At 35.8% G+C, this 24,705-nt stretch overlaps 1 protein-coding gene across 7 annotated transcripts in view; it reads left to right on the plus strand.

Moving 5' to 3' along the window:
- The window catches only part of WAC (WW domain containing adaptor with coiled-coil), a 67,735-nt gene that overhangs the window by 10,104 nt on the left and 32,926 nt on the right, over positions 1 to 24,705 (plus strand). For all 7 annotated transcript variants that reach the window (XM_026083512.1, XM_026083510.1, XM_026083511.1 and 4 more), the window contains 4 exons: positions 18,743 to 18,849; positions 19,689 to 19,804; positions 20,216 to 20,328; positions 21,895 to 22,203. In XM_026083512.1, coding sequence (XP_025939297.1) covers positions 18,743 to 18,849; positions 19,689 to 19,804; positions 20,216 to 20,328; positions 21,895 to 22,203 — 645 coding nt within the window. The remainder of the gene's footprint in view (positions 1 to 18,742; positions 18,850 to 19,688; positions 19,805 to 20,215; positions 20,329 to 21,894; positions 22,204 to 24,705) is intronic.

Genomic DNA, 24,705 nt, shown 5'->3' on the forward strand with positions numbered 1-24,705 from the left:
TACAGAATTTCTTCGCATCTAGGAGAAAGATGAGTGTCTCATGAGAAATGCTGTTGAGGGAAGATCACCTGCAAATGAGAGCTTGGTGGATAGATACTGGCACCCCCCCCCCCCCCACCCCCTTGCAACAGGCTAGCAGCTCTGAAAGAGGAAAGTAAGATACACTTTTGCATCCTTCCTTTTTCTCTTGGAAAGCAGTTAATTTTTCTTCCTACTTACAAGCTGGTGAGGTTGAGGTGCATGTTTTAAGGCATAAATTACAGTTGCCTACTGACTAGAGGCTAGTAAAAAAGTATCCTTGAATTCTGCTCCAAGAAGCTAATGTCCAGTTGGAAAGCCTGTCTTCCAAATTACTCAAAGGGGACCTAGATTTTTGAGCAGATGACTGACAGCAGACCTCACTATTCATTCTTTCTTTTTATCAGATGGATTAAGAGATGTCTGGTAAGCCTTTGAGGCCTTGATTTGTGATTCCATGCATGCAGGAGTGTTATATTGTATTTGAAATGAATGGGAAACGAGATACCTAAACACCTTTGTTCCTTAGGCCCACTCTCAGTTTGTGATAGTCTGTCTTCCTTACTGTGACTATTGTAATGAGAAGAGTTGCAAAGGAAAAATACATAATGGTGAAATGTTGTAGTTTTTCAGCCCCACTTTTAAAACATACCTAATCTTGCTTCTACAACAACAATATGATAAAACATTAATTTCCTGGTTTTGTCTCATTTTGCAGTATCACTGAAAAATTACTTTATAACAAGGGCAAGGCACTCTGGCATATGAACAGTTAGTTTCCAGAGCTAAATTTCCAGTGTCTGAGGTGCAACAGAAGTCTTCAGGAGGTCTTTTTTTCTGTCTCAGCTTTTGACATAAATTTTCTGTTGCATATCAACCAACTTCTGTGACCTGCTGTCTCAAGTATATATGAAATCAGTTATTCTTATCCACTGAATAAAATATTTTGAGATCTTTAAATATAAAACATTATTTACACTGTATGTTTTATGGATCAAACACTGGTAACTGATAGATTTTGAAATTATAAAATTTGTCACTATCAGGTGAATATATTTTTTTAGTGTGAATAGATTTGTTCTTGGAACGAAATAGTAACATTCTTCTATGAGGAAGAAATCTTAGGCTCATTCATAAATTATCATTAATTTAAGACTGTGGTAAATAAAAAACTGTTCACTATTACAGGGTTAGTTAAGTTATGCAAAAGCAAAAATACTAATTTCTGTACAGGTACATGTAGGAGTGGTCCACTGTGTACGATTGTACAGGAAGGAAATTACAGGAAGGAGTATAAGACTTTACAGGAAGGAGATATATGCACAGCAGTGACTCTAAAACAGACATGAAATTCCTGATGCACTATTCGGAGCATAAAATTTGAGTGTAATGTTAGCCAGAAAGAATATATAAGCAGAGGAATATCAAGTACAACTAGATAGAGATTGCCTCTTAGGGTGAGTATGACAGCTGCTGGAATAAAGTCTCTGGTTTGATTCTCACCATTCATAAAGGATGCAAAACTGGAGATTTTCAGAGATGAGGCAAAAAAAATGACTGTAGTTTAAACTTGTGCCTTAGGAAGAGAGACTTGAAGAACACTCGCTATAGTTGCAAAGAAAACATTAGGGGTTTATTTGATTAATAGTAACAGGGAAAAGAAATTGCATAGTTAAGAGTTCTTGAATATATCAAATAAAGGTACAGCAACATCCAGTGGCTGGAAGCTAAACATAAACATTCAGGAAATAGGAATTTGGCACAATTTTTAATGTTGTTAGTCACAACTGGAGTAACTTATTATTTTTCCAGAACTGGAAATTTTGAAACTGGATGGTTTCACTTTAGACAGCTGTTTTTTGTTGTTTTATGCAGAAAGTTGAACTAGTTTATAAAACATCCATTGATAATACAGTGAATATTTCTAATTTAGATGTTTTAGATCAGTGGTCTATTCAAATTGTAAGGGATTAAGAATTGTTAATTACCTTTAAGCAGCACTCCTTTGATACTTTTTTGGTGCATGAATGTGGGAAATGGGGTATAAATACATAATTTTCTTTATGTATTTTTTTTAAATTGGTTAATCTTGACTCATATATATGAAGGATTGTGATCCTGTAAATGTGTTTGGTAATGCATTGTGGAATTTTTGGTCTCTGAGAATATGTTCTTTTGAGTGCTGTTTTGGGGTCAGGTGAAAGTTTGACAGATTTATCATCAGCAGAATTAAGTATTTACAGCTGCCTTTTGCATTGGTACGGTTTGTTTTGTGCCCTTTATCAGTGCATACTTGCTTTTTAGGAGCAGCTGTCCTAAAAACTCTCCTTAGCATTGGTGATAATCTAGATACCTGATTTCTAATAAGATCTTGCTAGCTAAATTGGTTAGAATTTATCTGTGCTTCAGTGCAATTTATACAAGACTTAGTGTGTAAAATGTTATTTCTTCAAAGACAGTTGCACACTTCAATGAATGTACGGTTTTAGTTTGTTTCATGCATGGGTATGTTTACCAGATTCGGTTTTAGTTTGAGTTGGGCATAACCACACAGCTTCCCCTAGTTGCATATGACAACAAATGTAACATTCTTCTTAAATTACTTGTTTTTTGTTCCAGAAGAACTTGTTACAGAAAGGTTGACATCCTTTTTAAAGAAAGATTTATAATGTCCTTCCCCTTTTCATTCTCTCCTACCCCCCAATATGCATCCTCCCAACATACATTTGATTTCAAAGTTAGTGTTGATAATATTTAATTTGGAGAGTAATTGATAGGTTCTGTAGATAAACACTTTCTGTTTGGAATAGAGAAGTGTGCTGCTCCTTAAACTGGATTATATTTTTGCAGGATTATCGGAAGTGAATTTAGTGAATAATTGGAGTTAAAAATTCTTTCTCTCAAAAGTATGAGGTTATAATTACAAGCCTATTTTAGATTTATCAAATTCTGGTGTTTCCATTTCCAGTTACCATGTCTGAAGTACAGTTAGGTTTTTACTTTGTCAAGTTTAAGTGTACTGAGAATTAAAACAGAACATAATTTTTACTGCATTACAATACAAAACTTTTCAGTCACTAGAAATGATTACTTTACTATGTCTTGCAGAACTTCTTGGAGAGGTTTGGTTTAAGCTGAAAAGAACTTGTAACATTCATTAAATAAAACTTTCCTTTAAGCGGTGTGCTCTCTTTGCCAGGACAGCTTTCAAAATGTGTAAGATGACAGAGTCAAAATATGCAGTCATGTATGCTGTCTCCCCCACCTTGTCTCTAGATGATTTCTGCTGAATTACCTACCTGGATATTTTTCCTGTTATATATTGTGACCATAAAGGAAACAAACTAATTGGATGTAGGAAGAGGGCTTGATAGTGACAGCTGGTTCCTTGCTGTCCATTTTTCTCTGATTCCTGTCCTTAGCTCTAGCTTTCTTTGGCTGTGAGTCTGAGAAACAGATCTGGGCTTAGAGACTAAGATGGATACAGGATGAGATGAGAAGCAGGATAAGCTAGGTTACTTCTGTTTATTTTAAGATTTAAATAAAACTGATTTAAATAAGCCAATATTGAACTGAAATAGCTCACATATCTTCTTTGCAATAATTTTTCTAACATTTTATACAATATTAATAGAAAAATTGTTCACAATTGAACTAGTACAGCTTCTTATTGTGGAAGAAAATATAAAGGCTTTTTAAAGAAATGTGTAGTGAGGTTGCATTTTCTTATTTCTGGAATATTTGTGATATTTGTTTAAAAAAAGAAAAAGCTGGATATTTTATAAATATACAGAATGATACAATGTTTTGAATTTTGGTTAGAAAACTTTATCTGTTTTTGATCAGTTCATACCTTCTATGGTTTTAGGAGACTGGTTGAAGGCATATGATTTTGTGAGTTAGAAACTTCCTACTATAAAATCAGTGTATTTTTGTTGTGAGTCTGATTCATATGATAACCTGAAATTCCTTCTTAATATTTTTGTCATCAGAGAGTAGAGATAGCTACCTGAGGTGTAAACAGAACGTGACTCCTCTGTTTCCTCCTGGGCAGGTGCTTAAAGCCTCGTATGTTGTCAAAGTTATGTGGAAAGAGTAGAGCTTGAAGGCGCATCTCCTGTCTAATCTTTGTATGTGTTTTAATCCCAAATACTGGCAAATCACTCTTCATTGTTTTAAAAAGAAAAAAGTTTGGCTGTTATTGGAATACAGTAGCACCCTGAGTTTACTATATTATCTACTTACTATTCTCCAAAGAGGAGTGTACTTCAAAACTGGCATTGTCATTATGCCATATAGGTCTTCTATCTGCGAAGCAGCCAGCCAGAGGAGAGGTCGTGAAAAGGAAAACTGTGACCAGGCTGATTTTTGGCAGAAACAGAGCACAAAGAGCCAGTATGTAAAAGCGTTTGTTTAAAAGAATGCTATTTAGTAAAAATTCAAACCATATTCTGACCAACTCTTAGTGAGATGAGAGCTTTACATATATTCTGTAATTGTACTTAAAGATTTGTGAAGATTTAAATGATTTTGCTTTTGAGAGTAGTGCTCTTAAATCTGCTTATTCAAGGAATCCTGAGGATGTCTTTTTTTTTTAGAGGAAAACATAAAATCCATAATAATAGTCATGTGAATATTAGACTATACTGGATTCAAACTAAGTTGTTGTGATGAATTGCCAGTGTTGGAGTTTTTTTACAGAAAAGATTTCAGCATAGTTAAACTTTTCAAAAAAATTCCTCATTCCCGCCTTCAAGCCTGTTATGTCTTTTACTATAGGAATTTCAGTATCACTAGTAAGATTAAAACAAAGTTTCTGTTTTGTTTTGTTTTGTTTTTGAGGGAGAAACATTTTATATTTCTATGATATATTTAGGAAAATACAAGGCACGTTAAGCTTTCTGAAAATATTTCAAGAAGCAATGTTTACAGCTCAGTCCCCGTTATACAGATTAGTTGTGGAGTCTCCTATGGTTTCCTAAATTTCTTAAATACTGTGTGGTTTTATGTCCTCCAAAGCATCAGTCTTTTGCAACATTTTTCTCTCCATGGGAAGGTAGATTTGTTACTGAGTTTGTCAGAGTAACAGAATTATAAAATATTTATATCTAACCATAGTGAAAACAGAAAAAGGAAATCTGTAATCTGTCCTGCTCATCTCTTTTACTGTTGTGTTGCAAAAATACCTATTCACTCATAGATGTGAAGAAACAAAGAATGCTCTTTTATTAAGGAAAATAATTATAACTAATGCATGTCTGTACATAAACTCTTCTGTACAAATTAGGTAATGCACTTTAAATATATTTTTTTCCTATTGTGTTTTTTTTTCATATAGTTATATTCTGAATTATGGTGTGTTTTCACATGTCAAGTGTCACCCTTGAATAACATCAGCAGGAGTTTAGTTATCTTTTAGTTAAGTAGTTTGTTGCTCATTCAAGCACCTAGAGCTGACAGGTTAACACAGACCTCATTTTCACATCCTCTCACTTCTTTTGAAAGAATGCTGTTTATACTTTGTTTAATATGAAAAATAATACTGTCCTGTTCAAATTCAAGTGGTGTAAAATTCACATTTTTTACTAGTAAAACACTGCATTCTGATGATTGCAGCCTCTTCTGCGTAAGCCTTGTAGAAGTGTTTACTTAACTGAAGAAATAAAATGAGATACCTAGAATGGCAATCAGCAAATTTTAAAATATATTTTCAATTTGTAAATGTTAATGTAAATGTATTTTCCTCTATTAAGAAAGTAAAATTAAGAAAATTTTCCTCTATTAAGAAAAATCCAGGAACAACTGAYTGAATTTTAAGTAAATATTTAAGAATTATTTAATGTGAAGAGAGGACAGTTATCATTTAGTGTGCCTTAGATATTTGGAACACAATTGCACGATACCTTTGTTAAGCCATACTAAACATTCAGCTTAACACTAAGGTTGTAAATCCATAGCATTAAAATCCTAACACTATTTATATTAATTTTTAGATGGATGATTTCTAAGCTGGCATTTCTTGTTCCTGGAAAAGCAAGACTCTCTGTTTTTAGTTAAAAGGCTTGAAAGGACATGAAACTGCCGGTTGTGATAACCGGCAAGTGCTTTTTGGATGTGATAAGTTTTTATATTTTTTTCCCTCAGCATTTAAGTACCAACTTTTTTTGAATGTTTTTTCTCTTTATTGTTTTGATCTCTCACTGGTTTGAAAAGTGTGTTGTATTTGTTTTCTGCCCAGTCTTGTTGGTATTTGTTGGTCATGTCCCCCCACCCTTAAAACCTCAAAAGGAAGAATGCTTTTAATTGGAATATCCCAGTTGACATGGAACCTGAATCTTCCATCAGCCCCATCCGTGACCCCCCAACCCATGAGTAAAGGCATGAACCAGTGACAGAGTATTTTTTACTTACTCTGAGTTACCAGGGTTATGGTGGTGGTGGTGTCTGAGATAGGATGGTACCAGCTTCTAGTGCTGTAAGACTTCCATTAGAGAACTTGAATCTCTTAGTACTAGATTACAGTATGTTGTTCAAGGGAGGGCTGTTGACTTGTGTTTCATGATTCGTTGCTGGGAAGGGGGAAACTTGGTCTATTGCCCTTATTCTGTGTCTGCACTGGAGTTAAGATAATACCGTTTTTAGTTCTTGGTAAGAATTCTGGCTGTCAGCTTAACAGTTCTCTTATTTTGCATGTCATAATAATTAAAAGCCTTTTCTCTATAAACTACTTACTTGAGGACAGAAGAGCCTCTCTTGTGCTCTCTCTCACACTGTATCAGAGACGTAAATATTTTCTGGACTACAGTCAGGAGGGAAAGCACGGCTTTGCTTTATTCTCAAGTAACTCTAATTTCTTTTTTAGAGGGATGTTCCTCTGAATAAAAATGTGCTAATATTAATAAGTGACACAAAATTAAACAGATTCCTGAATTTACTGCCGTCAGTGATGCTGTAATGGGAGGATTATTTTTTATTTAACACATTGAGATCTGGGGTCATGAGCTAGAGAGTTAGGAATATGACTTTGCATTGCTGAAGTTCATGGTACCTTTTCATACTTTCTGTGGGTAAAATTGCTTATGCTGATTATAAGTTGATTGTTCTTAAGTAAGGTGCCTTGAACATGTTAAGTGGTGTTGAGGAGGTTGCTAGCACTTTCTCCATCTGCTGTTCAGAATCTAAGGGGAGGAATAGCAGACCTGTAGATYTGAGGAGTTTGGTGCCCACCTGTAATTCTTAAGTGTCTTTAAATTCAACCTGTAGATTGTGAGAATATTTCAGTTTATTTAAAAGCATCTACTTTAGAAAGCTTTTTGAGTTTTGTAAAGGTTCTTACCAGAAAAGTTTAGAAGCCAATTGGAGATGGTCTTTCTTCAGGAGAAGAAAATTGTCTCAAATAATATTAATTACATCTGCTCAGAAGTAAACAGTTTCAAATGTAAGCATTTTTATAGGTAGTGATAAAATTATTTGTCCATTCTGTTGCCTGTTTTTGTTCTGATGGTTGAAATATATCAAAAAACCTGCCAATATAGTGGTTTTCTGTAAAGAAGAAAGCCAGCAGAGGTTTGTGAAGGGAGAGAGAGACTTCTGTGGCTGCTTCACATATTAAAATAGAAGTGTAATTAGTACTTTCAAAACCAAATACTGTGGTTTATTTAAAAAAAAAAAAAAATACTGATCTGATGTGGCTTCCAGAAAACATTTGTGCAACTCCTAAATTTTAGTGTTGTTGGTTAATATTACATATGTTATACTTTCCACTTGCCTGGTAGTCCAGATGATAAGCCAATGACAGAAGACCCAAGTGTGGTAACTTTGCTACAGTATATTTTGAATTGTAAGTGATCCATAGTGGTTTGCATTAACACCTAAAAGAATCTTCATAAATACGATTTAGCGTCTTCAATGTTTAGTATAGGCTTTTTAGTTTTGTGTACAGCTGGGTAGAGATTTTAATTTACCCTGTTATGTAAAGCTGATAAACTTTTATAATCGATCCAACTTTGCATAAGTGGAGTACTCCCATTTCTGCTACAAAGCTATCTGTTTTTTTACTAGACATTAGTTGGCTGTTGGTTTTTCTGGAGTCACACTGGCTAAAACTGTTTATTCCTTCTCTATAATTATTGTTTGAAATTCATGTTACAGAGAATCTCCTGATAGATTTCATTTAGGAAGAAAAAACCCTTAGTAATTTTCAAACATTTCAGTTCTGCTGGAATCTAAAACTTCCTGGCTGGGAGATTGATTTTTCCAAATAAAATTTGTAGTAGTTACCAACAGTAACTTCTTCTTTTCTTTTTTTTTTTTTTGGGGGGGGGGGAGTCCCACTTCAATATGAACTGTATGCCAAGGCATTTGTTAGCATGCTGGGCTGTAGTTAAGTTTCCTTTAAAGTGGGCAGAGAGAAGGGGTGTCCTTGACTGGATAGATCACATAGATACTTCTATTTTATGACAGAAGTATGTCATATCTGTAACTGCTGTCATATGACTAATAGAGTATCTATTGCATGGCGACAATGCCACGTAACAATAAGTGTGGAAAGAGGTTGTAAAGAGAGACTAGAAGGTTTTATAGAAATTCATCCAGCTTGACCCTTGCCTTTCCTCCATGTTTAGGGGGTTCCTCAGGATACTGGAAAGCATGTTATATGCTAACTGAACACTTCTGGTGGGCCAGAAGTTTCTCATCTTTTTCTTGTAAAGGCATCTTCTTACAGTTTGGTGCGAAAGATCTCTACAAATAAACCAAATGATTACATTTTTATATGTGTATACATATATGTGTCTTTCTTTATGTGGATTTACACACCTACATTTCGGCGTTCCATTCAGTTGTGATCACAGTCTTCACCCAGGTGACACCTGTATRATTAGATTTCTCACTTCTTAAAAAAAAAAAAAAAAAGTTGAACCTTTATGCAATGCAGATTGAATTCTGAGTTGGTAGATAGCCATCTTAAATCTATTAACTCTGAGTTGGTGCAAGAGAAAGATCTTTGAAATGGGTATAACCTGGTTGTGTGGAGACTTGGTCATCTGTTATCTGCTGTACTCTGAATTTAGCAGCATGAATGAGCCTAATTTAAAACCAGAAAAAATACTGTCATCTTTGGAAAATGGGAATTTGAGACATCTGCATTTTCCAGAAATTGCTCTTTTCTTTGCGTATTCTTGCTCTTTATTTCTGTTCCCTTGCTCTGAACTCTGTCTGTTTATGGATAGCCTCTTAATTATTGCAAAATGGCATGTAGAAATCTACTTGCAGTTGTTTATTTTCTTTTTCTCTACCCTGAGGTGGAGAGGGACTCCCTATGTTTTTGTGAAGCATCTTAATGAAATCCCATTCTACTTGTAAACTAACATGTAGTACAAGAGGAAAAAAAGTAGCAAAAATACTGTACAGTGAGACATTTGTCTGCTGGCTTGTTTTTAACTGTAGTAGTGCTATGACTTTCCCCCTTTTTTGATACCTATTTATATTTTTCTGGAGTGCAGCAGAAATGCATATTTCTTCCCTTGGTCTTTCTCCAAGAATATGACTTGGGGAATTGAGGAATGGATCTTTCTGGAGCTCACTGGATTCAGCAGACTTTGTTCAGTGAACATGATCATTTTCTAAGTTGTGTGTGAGTTGGAAAGTGACTTCTCTTAGTTATCTGGGGGTGGGTGGGGGAGGAAGGAGGAATAAAAGCCAAAGAAAGATTTACCTAACCATTTTACTGTAGCTAAAACAAGGAAAGGAGCAGAGTAGGAGGAGATGGTTGGACAGAGATAGGCTTATCATTGTGATATTTATATCTGTTTGGCCAGTGGTGACAACCCAAGCTGTTGTGTCCATACAGACCAAAGTACAATCTTAGGAAAATAAAGTCCACTTGTAACTGCTGGAGTAGAAAATCACTGAACTGTTATATGAGAACTCAGAATGGAGGTTTAAATATAAGTTGAGCCTTTTAGTTATTGCCTTTTGTTTTCTTTTTGATGGGTAGGTAACTGGTCCTCTTCCTGGAACAGTTTGTACTGTTTGCCCCAAAATTAAACTTCAGTTTATGAAGTAAAATTGGACCGATCTCCTTTGAAATAAAAATGTAAGCAGAGGATAGCAAACTGGTGTTAAATTATGCAATATGTCAGGTAAAAACTTAGGCTAATCTTTTTCATTTTAATAATCAGTAATACATGGGAGTTCTTGGAGTGTTTCGTTAGTAAAACGATGCAAGCCTTGGGCTTTAATTGGTTTGCTGCTTCTGCCCTGCCCTTCTTGAGGTGTCAGTTTCATACTACCATTTTAGAAAGTCAGTACTATTTTTAATCTTGTTTTATGAAGAAAACCACATTCTTATAGTATCCTCTGCATCCTTTGTCAGTCCATTGTCCCATTCCATTTACATACAACTCTTGGTCCATTTATACTAAGGTGTGGGACTAATTTCTCTGAAATTTTGTGCAAAAGATAGCTGGTGAAAAAGATGAGATCTAGTACTTTCACTGCTGTGAAGATTATCCTGTGAGCCAAACATTACAGAACAGCACAGCGTCTGCTCTCCTGGGTAGGAGAGGTGGTAGGAAAGAAAATGAGGCTTTGTAAGTTCTTTTGCTCACAGAATTACTTGTTGACTAGTGTAAAACAGATTGGGGGGGGCATAATGAGTATGAGGTTGGGCAGTACAGTGATCAGGCTAGCTTTTTTCTCTTTCCTTTGGCAGAGCACTGTGCATTCAACTCTAGTAATTATGAATTTCTGGAAGATGTTACTGCACGGTTGGTATATTCTCTGAGGCCATTGATCTGCTAGAAAAATGACAAGTTTTTATGATTCTGGTTGCCTGTGGAAGGCAGCCATGTTTTATTTCAATAAAGCAGGCCACATACAATTACACTGAAGTAAAACTGGTTTTTGTCATATTACTTTTGCATGTGGCAAATAAAAATGGCCATGATAGGCTGTTCAGTTACTGCTGAGACTTTGGGTATTGTGTTCTCATTGTGCTGCTACTTTTCTTCCTGTGTGCAGAAATTTAGAAAGTGTTCTGCACAAAGATTTGTGTTAAATAAAAAGATGTCAGCTGAAATACATTTTAGACATTTTAATGCTTACCTGGATAAGGCTCCATCATTTTCACTGTTTAAAGAAGTCTTAATTAGTTATCCCCATAAAATGTTACTACCATAAACTATTTGCTGAAAAATTTTCTCTGTTAACAGATAATTAGTGTCTCTGGGTTTGGTAGTATTTGTTCTGTTGAGGAAATTCAAGTTCTGTTACTGTCTTGAGTTTAATGAACTTGATTGCATGTTAGCTAAGAGAAAGGGAAGTCATAGAATACTACCTATGGAGGATAAGTTAGCAGAATTGACTTCCTTGCTTTTTTACTGCCCGGTTTTTCTTTTCCTATGCTGCTGGAGAGAATAGAAGTTTATCCCAGAGCCTCTTCTGAGTCTCTGTTACCTCTGGAGGGATTTAAGGGAAGGACTTGCTTCCAGTTCCATTTACAGCACTGATTATTGCTAAGGAGCATTTTTTGTGCTTCCTGGCCAGCTGGTGAGCATTTTGTAAACTTCCCTTTGTATAATCTGCATTGATACTTTTTATTAAGGACAGAATAAAAATTAAAATATTAGCTAGTTATTTGTCTGACCAAAAAGGAACTGTAACATGCACTGCATATGTTATTGGACTGTATAAAGATAGCTCTAATGTGTAGCTATTGAAAATTAAATAGCTGAAGTAGTTATTGCAACTATTGTAATATTACTCTTTGTTTCTGGCTAAAATCTTGGATGTGAGTGGAGGCATATATCTTGTTTTACTGTCTAATTTCTCAATGAAGATGTGTTCGAAAGGGAGAAAAATAAGATTTTCCTGCTGTTTGCTGAACTGGATTATAGATTATCTTTGAAAGATAACTTCAGTGTGTCTTTGTGTTCCTATTTGTGCATATCAGTTGTATATTATGTTTTATGATACTGCATAACGTTATGAGCTAAAATGAGTTTTAATTAAGCTAAGATACCTGGATGCCAGAGGAAGGTGTTGAATGGATGGTAGTATATTTGGCTCTTCTTTTAAGCAGTCATAGGGCTTGGTGTAGCTGAACACAAATGGTTGCTGTACTTGCTAGTATAGGTGTATAGCATTCGGAAAGGAGAGATGTTCAGCTTTCACTTGAAAGGTGGGAGGGAGGAAGGGAAAGAAAATAGTTGCTTGTATTACAGAAGTCTGCTCTTTAACCAACCAGGAATCTCAGCTTTTCTTAATTTCATGGAGTTGAATTGGTGTTTCCACTGGTGGTGGAAACCTCAGTTAAATGTGGAAAGTACTGAGAAAGACTTTTTGAATGTAATATTCTTACTTCACCTTCTGTAATGTCTGTTTTCCAAGTTCAGAGTAGTGTTGAAGCTTCATTGCTGTTCAGGCTGTCTTGGATTGAGCAGTTTAGATCTGGAGAGTACTTGTAAATACCTTGTTGAAGTGAATCTTGGTATGGCAGAAGCTCAGATCAGTAGTAGGCATTAAGTTACAGTTTGTCTGGAACTGGTTTCTGGAACGGTGCTTTTTCACTTCCTGCTGATTTTCATGCATTAGTGAAGATGATGTGATTTTTCCTTTTGAAAGTTACTTGAAGATAGTTATAATGACTTAACATTAACTGTGATCTGTACTAAAAGACATATTGTTCATAACTAGACATAGTGAGGGTTTGCTGACACAGTTGCACCACTAGTTTTATGTGGTAAAACTAAAGTACCGATGCCATTATTGGCCACTTTCAGTTAGGAATAGCTCTTTCCAAATTTAACTGCTTTCAAAATAATGTCTAAGCTGAGAAAAGTCATGTCTATGAGGAGTTCTAACTCAACTGGGAGAATTAAAACAATATAAATTGCTCTGTGGTGCATCAAAGATGTTTATTTAAAATTGTTAAAATGTAAGCTATGCTAATAATCATTTTAAATAACAGAAGTCTTTTTATCCCGCTTTGTCGAAGGCAGTCGGACTAGCAAGGAGAGTGACTGCAAGAGAAATGGGTGGGAAGTGCTGTTATTAAGGGAACATCTCTAGGGGTAGTAGAGTGCTGTCTACCTTTTATCAGGCTTGTTTCTGGGATATGAAGTAATCTCAGTGATACTATCTTTGTGACTGTTTTTACAATCTACTTCTCAGGCCTGCAGCTGAGAGAGATGGAGCTGATTGCAGCAGTCACAACCACCTGAAAGTGGCTCTGGGTTAGGCACTGCTCATTTTGAAAGCTAGCATTCAATTAAGGGGAAAAGACTCTCCTTTATAGAGGTTTRCCTCCACTTGTGGACTGCTCTCCACATGTCCTTTTAACATGGTGGCTTTTTGAAGATCCCGAACAGCTTTCCCTGGCAATCTGAGCTCTTAAGTTTTGCTGGGCTGGGCTGTTGGAATTCTAGGTGACTTTTATATAGGTGTGTATTTCCCCCCTCCCCCCTTGAGACTTTAGTATGTGGGAACCTTTAAGGTTTCAATATGTGGGAAATTTGATAATACTGGTTTTATTGTTTACACATGATCTCTAAACTATTAATTGTTTTGTAGGAAGTGCCTAAAACTATTGTTTTCCAAGCTATCATCTGCTTCAGTCTTGGAAGCTTCCCACAGCAAACATCATTTTGGCAGCCTCTTCTTGCTCATTCTCGTGAAGTTTTGGTACTTATCCAAATGTAAAGGAGTATTATCCATAAAATAAAATGGAGTTATGGGGGGGGGGTAGGGAGAGGAAATCTGTGCCTGTAATTGACCTACACACCATCGAGATAAGTATTTATGGGTCGCCCTTCTAAAAGCCTGAAATGAAAGGCTTAAAAGTTGTGTCAACCCGGGCCGGTCAGTACTGCTGAGTGGCCGTGGTCATTGTTTATGTAGCTGAGGCCAGCAGAGGTAGAGCAGGAGCACTGATTCGGGACAAGCCCAAGGGGGGGCAGCCTAGGAGTTCTGCTAAAGGGACTGCAGCTCAGCACAGGGAAGGCCCAGTGGCTCCAGGTGGGGAAACTGCTGTGCAATAGGCGTTTCTGCTATCAGGGCCAGCTGTAGGTGGGTGTGACTGCTGCAGTCACTCAGATATGTGCTTAGAGGTGCACTGTGACTCAGTACTGTGGCTGCAAACCAGACTGTGAGGAAACGGTGTGAAATGGTGGGGGGATACTGAGCTGTCAGACCACTTGGAGGCTGAAAGTCTGGTCAGTGTGTTTGAGGGATGTATGTAAGGGTTAGATAGAATCGGCACTGAAGGATTTTATTATTTTAAAGAATAGGTTGTTGGCTCCTATTCATATTTGGAAAATGTGTATTAGACTAGATTTGGTTTGGCTGTATATTTAGACCACTTTTACATTTACAATCACCAACCATATCTTCATTATGCTGAACAAAAAGTGTAGTATAACCACAAATAACTGCAACCGTATTTGGGGATTGCAGTGAGTTAACTATGTTGGTGTTTTCTTACGTGTTAAAGTGACTAATATAGAACCTTTTAAAAAAGCCATCTGATAAATTTTCGTCTTGTTTTTCCCCTTAAAAAGGCAGATAATACTACCTCACAGTAAAAATGAACAAATATGTCTGTGGAAGAGTTGCATTATAGTCATAAGCAACACACAAACATATGAAGAAATTTAATAATTATGTTGTTCTTGCAGGATTTGGGAAGGGTCTAGTAAATAGACTGTTAGCAGAATGATTAATACAAATACCTCATTCCATAATCGGTATCTGAAAAAATCAAGACTCAATTGGTGTGGCTGTTGAGGAATACAAGTGTTGTAATTATAATATAATTCATGCATACATGTCAGGATATTTGAATATGTGTGTGTGTGTAAAATATATTTAAAAAAATTGTAAGTATAAATTCTGGAGTTTTCTAACTGTGTAACATGTAAGGCCACATCATTCACTATAAGCTTAATTATGAGTTGTTTTTCATGTGTATACTAAGCATATATGTTTTGAGTGTTTCTTTGACAAGCTTAAGTGATAACTTAAGTAATAACTTTGAGTCCCCCTGGCTCTGAGCACAGAAGATAATATTAGTGTAGGCCTAATTGTCTTGCTTTTGAAAGGCTGTATTTGTGGTCAAGACTTCTGCGTTTTCCTTTCTCCTTTTCTTTACTCCCAAATTTTTAAGGTGAGTGACATACGGATGTTAGCCAAAATCATATTGGAAAAGTTTCAGAGCTACTGCCAGGTCAGGTTGTCAATAACTTATGCATGTGCAAATCAGCTTTTATCCCGTAACGTACTACACATATTAGTATACATCTTTGTTTATGTAATTGACTGTTTTTTCTAAGCTGTACGCAAGTGGGGAAAAACAAAATTTGAAACAGTAGTTTTGTCAACACTTGCTTAGTCACAAGGCTCCAAAGATAAAAATTGCATTATAACCTCTCCCATTTTGCACCATGACATGATTCTCATTTAGTCATCTTCTATGTGTGTGGCTTTCAGAAAACTTGTAAAAAATTGTTTTAGTGGCTCGATTCATTCCCTACCTATAACAGTGGACTGCCGTACCTTATTATAGATGCTCGTAAGATTCAGTCATTGCCACTTGCAAAGGTCCTTGTGGCTTTGTATTTAGACTGCTACATAGTATGTGAAGCTAGTAGTTCATAAGGTAGTGCCCATGGGTATTTAAAAACTGTCCTCAGTAGAGGAAAAATAAAGACAGGGTCAGTGTTGGCATGTTTGGAGTATTTTCTGTTTCCTTGGAATATAGCCTACGAAACTATTTTTCTTAGTTTGACATGATTTATATGAACATTTAAAACTGGGGAAGAGGAAATCAGATAAAGAAGAATAAGGGGGGAAAAAAAGTTTTTTTTTTTTTTCTTCCTTATTTGCTTATAATTTCTCAAGGAATGGGAGGCCTTAAGAGCGGGACATTTTAAAATAATATTGCATCTCTGTCATCCATCCATCTCCCCTTTACACATGTGTAGGATGGGCATTTCGTAGACTAATATTGAATATTCAGAAGCAAACCTTTTTCTTTCGTTTTTGAATTACAGGGACAAACATTACTGGATAACATTGGCCAGCTCTGGATGTTTCATGCAGTAATAAGCATATGTTGTTTTGTTGGTCTCTCAGTGGTTTCAAAAAGCTTATCGTTATGATAATGCTGCATGTTCAAGTGAAGCTGAGAATTTGGTCTTTCTGTTTCCTGAAACGTACTTCAATGTGTTTGTATTTCATAACAGTGTTGGTGCATGAGCAAGCTTTAAATTCAACACTTTTTGTTTTGCTTTACAGAACTTCTGGACAGTAATCAAACTAGGATGTGGGGTGTTAAAAGAGCAGGTTAGGTATCCTGGGCTGCGGTTCTTAGAGAATACAGATGAAATGATACATCTCAGTGAGAATGTGGGAAGCTGCAATTTTCTCCTGACTCTTCAGTAGATTTAGCCTTCAGGAGAACCTTTAGGCATCACATTTAATTTTGGGTCAAATATAAAAAGTCAGAAAAGGCGGCAAAACTTCAAAGAAAGACCTGAATTTGCCAGAGATTTTAAACTTCAAATCGAGGTGGTTAACACCTTTGCTTTTTTCCCAGAGCTCTAACTTCCGTTTACAAAAGGAAATGGGGAGCATTGTCCTATTCAGAAATTAACTCCCATCTCTTTCGGTAGTCTCTTATAATTGATTGTAAGGAAAGTTTTAATTTGAAAAGAGATGGACCTTTATGTGATGCTTTGTTTTGCTTAACATACAACCTCTAAAAGTTCATGTTGGAGCAAAACTGTCTTACACTACTTGAACAGCTGAATTTATTATCTCTCAGGTAATCGCCTCTCTACTTAAAGTAGCGATGATAAAGTATTTCCCTGCCGTTCTATTTTAAACAGTGTTTTCCGTTTAAAAATTGAAAGCCTTGTCTTTGTTCACCTAATCTGGTGATCAGTCTGTTTTCATCTCCTGCAGTTCTTCTCGTTTTATTTTTGTGTTCTCCTTTGAACCTGCTGCTTAAACTCTTGGCATTTTTATCTTTGTGATGTGGCTGAGCTGATCTCTTTCCCTCTGCTTTTCTATGTGTTTTGCTGTTACTTCTTTTTCTGCTTGCTTAGATGCTTCTTCCAAAAAAAAAAGCAGTCTGCTTTTCTGCTAGCTGATAATGCTACTAGTTAGGTTCTGATGGTAGTGTTCACTTCATTGAGAATGTTGCTTAATAGGTGATAGTAAACACTATTATTATAAAATAATTCTTAGGAGATTACTAGACTACGTTCCATGATGTTTTTTAACTGACCTAAGTTAGTGTTGCTATAATCTAGCTGGTATCTCTGTGCCTGCTGTGTGTGTCAGATTCTGCAGTGAGTCAGTCCCATAAACTATACCTGTGGAAAACAGGCTCTTCTGTTACTTTGGCATGAGGAGGATGATATGGTCAAACACAAGCTATTCAGGTTTACTTTTAAACATCCTGTAAATATATCCCTTGCTACCTGCTTCCTGTGTATTGTTGAGAATGACTTCCACCATTGCTCTACGAGTTGCTCACTTGTGCTGGTGACTTTGAACCCCTTTTTTATGAATGATAGGAAGCACAGGGAGGAGATGAACTTAAAGTTATGAGAATTCCTTTATTTATGGAAGATAACTTTGCTATTTTACCTATGAAAAACTTAACAGCATCTGCTTTCCTGAATGCTAAATACATTGGTCAGTATAACCTCTTGTTTCTGTACTTCTTTCTGTGTTCACCTATTGCTATTGTCTCTACTTGAGTTGTAACCTTGGGTCAGGAGCTAGTTTCTGCGTGGCTTTGTAGGAGGGTTTTTTGTTTTGTTGTTTAATTTTTTGGTGGGCTTGTTTAAGTAGAAATTAGTGCTGTTCAGGTGTAATTCATGACGAGCTTAGGCAGAAATGTAAATTTAAGAAGTGTTGGGAATTACCTCTCTTCTCTTTTCCCGGCTGTTCTTTTCTGTTTAAGTGGTTTTGTGGTGGGGAAGAAAAACAGGTTTCCTCAAGAAGCAGTGTTTAGGGAAGCCAGAAGCATGTGACAGTTTGGGAAATGCTGTTTTCAGTGTTCTGAATGTAGGTACCTGTGTTGCAGAGCCTGAGCTGTGGGAAAATGAGTTTGATCTGCATGCATAAACAGAATTAGTTTACCAGTTACAAATATTGTCAAAAGGGTTAATAAAAAAATACATTGCTGTGGTGAACTTGACACCTAACCCTGTGCATCAAACTGCATGTGCTGGTGATAAACCCATTTGAACTTTCTGACTTAGTGCTGAGGAGAAAATGTCTCTTAATTTCTAAATTGACGTATTAGGACTCCTCCAACCCTCAAAAAAAGAAAGGGTGCATATTTTGTTTGTAGTTAAATGATGTTTGAGAGTAAGCCCTTCCATGAGTGAGGATAATGAAAGGACATATTGCATTATTAAAACTAGAAAGGCAAAGTAGGCTTTACCCTGCATGCAATGTAAATATACGCGTGGGACTCCTAAAATTCTTCTACTTCTGAACTATGTTGTATCCAGGCTGTAAACTATCTACATTTAGGTAAATGACTGTTGTTACTAAGTTGCTAAGTCACTGATGCAGAAATCTAGTTTAAGGTGTCTGAATACGTAAGTTGCTTAGGAAATAAGATGCTGTGCCCCTACATCCTTACAATGCAGATACTTTTATTTGTATGAAAACAGATATGGTGAACCATGTTTCCTTTTTCCTTTAGGGACCAGTTACTCTCCACAAGAAAATTCACATAACCACAGTGCTCTTCATAGTTCAAATTCACATTCTTCTAATCCCAGCAATAATCCAAGCAAGACTTCTGATGCAGTGAGTATTTGTGATTAGTATTTGTCCCTACCTCACGCCATTCATACACGCTGTATTTTCATGATTTTTGTCAAAAACGGGGGATGTAAATTTCCTGCTTTATTGAATTCTCCAACATAAGTTTTTATTGTATAAGCACCCTGTATGCCCAAACTGCAGTTGTTACATCTTGTGAAGCTATTATATATGGTTATTTTTGGAGGTTTCAGGTACTTGTTTTTGAATTTAAGATACTAGATTATTTAAATAAAAGGTATGGAGAGAAGTATTTTCCACAAACATTGGTAAAATCATACTGTCTTGTCTAGATTTACTTATTTAAGATGTACTATACATCATGAGTTTTGGTCACTTTATTACCTAAATTTTAGTAGTTAGGGTGGTGTTTGTTAATGATCGCATGGGAAACAGAAAAGATAAATTCCCTAAGTATAGAAAAGTTTGTAATATAGGGTGGTTTTTTTTTGTTTGTTTGTTTTTTAATATGTAATCATGATGTGACAGAAGCCATAGATTGGGTATTTAGATATTTAATTTCGAGGAAGTTTAAGGTGCAGAAATCTAAAGTTTAGCAATACTGATATTATTGCATCCTACTAAACCTGTTAGATATATCTTTTTTCAGAGTTGGTAGGAATAAAATAGAAGAAACTGTCTTGTAGAATGCAGTGGAAATGTAATGGTCCACATCTTTAAACTATGAAAGATGGAATAGACATTTAGAAGTGTTTAGGGTGCATATGAGGACACCATGCAACTTTAAAAATGATGGAAGCTTTTAAATTTGTATATTAAAACTCCCGAGTAGTCTTTAATCCAATGCTGTTCCTATTTTAAAGGCTTATGATTCTGCGGATGACTGGTCTGAACACATCAGCTCTTCAGGCAAAAAGTACTACTACAACTGCCGAACAGAAGTCTCACAATGGGAAAAACCAAAAGAGTGGCTGGAAAGGTATATGCGTGTGTATGTGCATGTTTTCAATGTATAAGGAGAATGTTTACAATAGATAATTCAAAGAGCAGCTGAGCCAATCTAATAGATTACTGCATGGTCCAAGTCTGCTGTGTCCCCACCCTTACATGACCTCTGGCACCTGTTTTATTCCATATTCAATTTGATCTGCTAATCCAGAAGGGAAAAAAAAAAAAGTGGTTTGCTGCTAGGTTAGTGAGCTGAACTGGTTTATTGAGGAGCTCGCCAAGCACAGGCACTGGAGTAAGGGAAATATCATGGGTAGTTTACCTCCCCAATCTGTAGTAGCAAGCTACTAGAATGGCTTAATTCATCTCGTGTAACTTAACCCCTAGACAGTATTACTGGATGACTTAAGGTCTTACTTAACTTGTGTTTTCTTTTCTTCAGAGAGCAGAGACAAAAAGAAGCAAGCAAAATGTCAGTTAACAGTTTCCCAAAAGATAGGGATTACAGAAGAGAGGTGATGCAGGCGACAGCTGCCAGTGGGTTTGCCAGTGGAAGTATGTGGTTTTTTTACAGTAATAAATTCTTGCTTTGTTTGTATTACTCTGTTTTCTTTTCTAAACTAAAAAATATTCCTTTTTCCTAGCTGTCTTTCTCCCCCTTTTTTTAATATAAAAAGGCCAAAGCTAGTAGCACAGACAGCTCCCCCAAATGTTGATCCTTAAAATAACATTGAGCAGTTACTAGTATTACATTTGCTTAAAGCTTTTCATGGTACTGCTTCTTTTTTTCCAGCTTTTATTGGCTAATTTAGTGATCGTTTTGGTAGTTATTGAAAAAAAACTTGCAGTTTTTCGTATATTTGGAATGTCTTGATCCTTATGAGACCTATCTATGTAATATTCTGAGCATGAAAATAGAGATGCAAAAGTCTCTTCTAAAACCTTGATTTCACATCTGGAAATAATAATCAGCTAACTGAATGGGTTTTGTCATCAGTGTTTTCAGAGTCTTGCATATGTTATTTAAACGATATTTTTACCATGCCAACACTGTTGAGCAAGGCCTTTTCCAGACTATGAATTTTTGTTGCTTGAAATTTTATTTTACTGTATTTTTTTTCCTGATTCCTAGCTTTAATCTTTGTCAAATAGTTCTAGGAAACAGTTGTACTGAAAGTTTCCTTCTGTATGCTGATGTAGTTTGTGAAACTTTGTAGTGTAGTCCTCAGGATGATTTAAAAGTTGAAGCAAAGGTGTCTGCTTCTAACCCTTGCTCCCCCCTTCCCTTCTTTTCCCCTCCTCTCTGTGGTCTTAACAAGGCTGAAACTTAAAAAAGACTTACTTTCATCACCAACCCCCCCCCCCCCCCAAAAAAAGGATGAGCAACATTTCAGTATATGGAGGACAAAAACTGTGTTTTCTTAAAGATGTGTATGCCACAAAATATACAAAAATTGCATATTGCAGTAACTGTTTGTTTCGTGACAGGTGAAAATCTAGGAACCAAGAAGAGGAGTATATGTTTGATATGTTCCCAGGGTAGCATATTTTAAAGTCTGTTAGCATGGGACAAACACAGATTAGGCACTCATTCATATATGATCTTCTTGAATTAATTCAACTGAAAGTAAATTCTTTGCACTAGTACTCAAGTGACTTGAAGTGGAATTCTTTGAAGGCAAGAATTTGAAATTATTAAATTCTACCTGTTTGGGATTTTTAATGCACAAAAGGAAAATTACATGAATTGTCTAATCACACTAAATACAAGATGGAAATAATAGATTCTGATTTAGATTTTTTTAGGAGACTTCAAAACTTAACTTTGACTGTAACACGCATTATAAAGCAGCCTTTCATCAAAGCACAGTGCTTAACTGGAACTCTAAATCAAGCAAAAGTCAGAAAAAGTGCATTTTGTCAGTGAGTAAAATTGAATTTTGCCTTTTTTATTGCTGATCTGCTTGAGGATTTTTTTTCCTTTTTTTAATCTTAAACTCAGTCCGCTCTTGTTATTGATGTGCTACTGAATTAATCACAGTCACTGTAATCTTAAAACAAGCTTCTAATTAAATCTTTTTTTTCCTCGTTGCAACATTACTTGGGGAATCCTGAAAAAAGTGGAAGACAAGCATTCCAGTGATGCCAGTAGTATGCTCCCACAGAATATTTTATCTCAAACAAGCAGGCACAATGACAGAGACTACAGACTGCCAAGAGCAGAGACTCACAGTAGTTCTACTCCAGTACAGCATCCCATCAAACCAGTGGTTCATCCAACTGCTACCCCAAGCACTGTTCCTCCTAGTCCATTTTCTCTACAATCTGATCACCAGCCAAAGAAATCCTTTGATGCTAATGGAGCATCTACTTTATCAAAACTGCCTACATCCACATCTTCCATCCCTTCACAGAAAACAGAGAGAAAAGGTATGTCTGATGAAACTTCTTATGGTATTTAAGATGATGGATTGCGTTTGAGTTGCTGATTCAAATATGTTATTTCTAGAATTTAAATGTGTTTCTTGTGTTGATTGTGCTTAGAACCTCCTTTTGTTTTGATGTATTGTTAGTTCCCTTAAACCGCGTTTACTGTATTTTACACAACTTCAGATTGCCACTACAGTATGTACTGTTTACTGGCTTATTCTGCAGATTGTCATTTCAAATGCTCTTTTAGCAAAAAGTATCTTAATTTGTTTTCCCTTCATGTTTTTTTTGATCTTTGCTATTATTTGAGTTCTTAACATAGCTGTTGTTACACTGTTTGAAAGTCGTTTTGGACCAATATGTCTTATCAATTGCTGTTACTATTTGGAATGCCAGTGTCAAAGTAGTCAATAAGTACAACTGCCATTCTTGTAGAAAGGAACAAAGTTTTTTACATGTCTGTAATAGCTAATCTTCTGTTTTGATCTATGTCCTGTGATACACTGGACCTTCAGTTCTAAAGTTGCTGAAAGTTTGTATTTCTTTATAATACTTCTTGGAAGCATTTAGAGACACCAAGCAAAGATCAGAACCTTATTGTGCTAGGCACTGTTTGTGACCCTTCAAAAGTCTACATATTTAATTGGATTTACTTTATTATTAGGGAAGAAGAGCTGAAGAAGAATGTGAGAATGGAGATGTGTTATTAGTGATAGTGAGATACGTTGATATTGTCATGGTTCATAGAGAGTAACATTGTGTAAGAAAATATTTGGGGAGTTTTGGGAAGAAAAAAATAACTTTTGATAAATTTTTCTGTTGTCAATTTAGAATATTGCATAACTAATAGGACATTGAATTCTTTTTTGAAAGATGGTGTGTTGCTCTGTTGATGTTGAAAAATCTTTCTAGTTAAGGAAGAATAACAGTCCTAAAAGGAATGTGAAAAGGACTCAGGTCTGACATTGGTCTTTTACTCTGCGTGTATTCTTGTGCCTTCCAGTTTTTTTGGGGAGTGGTTTTTTTAATTAAAGAATTCCAGCTTTTATTGCCAAGATAAGTGCACCTGACCATCCAAAAAACCCCCCAAACAATGCCATACTTTGGCAAATACTACAGTATAAGAAAACTATGTGTAAAGAATTTTTGTATGTTTTTTCTTGACACTTTATGCAGTTTTCATATAAAATAATATATAAATGTTGACTATAAACTACAAAGGATTGGAAAATTTTTGGAAAGCCCTTTTCTGTTTAGCAAAGCAAAACAAAAAAAAAAAGATGTACTAGTTTAAGCGTGACTCTTGTACAGAACGCTGTAAAGTTACCTGCTTCTGTTTTTAGCCTCTGTGCTTTGAGTGCAGTTGATACAGTTTTAAAGGTGACTATGCAAAACATTCATGTCAAATGTTCTCTCCTTTAGCCTATTTTCTGTATTTTCATAACAATCTTCAAAATGCATTTAAAACCCTTGTTACTCAATTCTGGCACGTATTTGGTTTGTGACTGGACTTCAAACTCGATATTCTTCCCTGCTTTACTGCACACCTTTTTCTGAGTTGTTTCCAGTAAAACTGAGTAACTGAATTTTGCTGCAGTCAAGGGAATTTGCCCTCACGACAACTGCTACAGATGTTTGCAGAGAATTCTAGTATTTTTTACATATGTGATATTCCTTTGAGAACTGAGCATGGATATGAGTAATGAAGAGTATCGTGTACGGCAGTCTTGACACCACAGATCTTCCGTTAGAGTCTGTATTACCTTGGATGCTTCCATGCTAATAATCGCTTAATTTCTGTATTCCTGTGTAGTTGGGTTTTTTTTTAAGTTTATACGGGTGAAATGGATAGATTTTGTAATACTGATGTCTTGTTGTTGTAATTCAGCGTTTCATGACACTTCATTGTGAGCAAATGTAACACTTCCTGAGCTTCAGACAGGGTGGATCAGAGTTTTAAAGTTAATATGTGTAATTGAAGAAAAATAGAAGATTTAAATAGATGAATGTTAGGCTTGGAATGCTTACAGTTGCGGAAACCACAAGTTTTGAAGTGTCACTTTAATTACCTCTAACAGTAACAGAAAAATTCAGTGCAGCTTTTATAATGATGAAAGATCATTCAAAAGATATGTGCAGTAGTCTTGCCTTTTTCTTTTTTTTGTGAATGTTAGACTTCCATTTGATGAGAGGTTTGGCCAGAATAATTTTTGTTGCAACGTGTATTTAATAGAAGGGGGGAAGGGATAATATTCTTCCAGCTGTGCTGTACATTGGGAGGTTTTTGGATGAATTTCTTCTGGTACTTATTCTTCCAGAGGTGACTGTGAACCTGTAGTACTATAGGTATGCAGTTTTTAAAGTGTTCGTTCTTAGTTATACAAAATGCAAAAAAATTGAGACATTCAATTCAAACAGTCTTTTAAAAAATCTCTGTAGAGTCAGCAAATAGTTTGAGAGCTTTATTTTTATGCTAGTAAAGCAAACAGTGTTTGATCTTTT

Source organism: Apteryx rowi, unplaced genomic scaffold (genome assembly GCF_003343035.1).
Source record: "Apteryx rowi isolate R43461 unplaced genomic scaffold, aptRow1 scaffold_606, whole genome shotgun sequence".
Classification (NCBI taxonomy): Eukaryota; Metazoa; Chordata; class Aves; order Apterygiformes; family Apterygidae; genus Apteryx; species Apteryx rowi.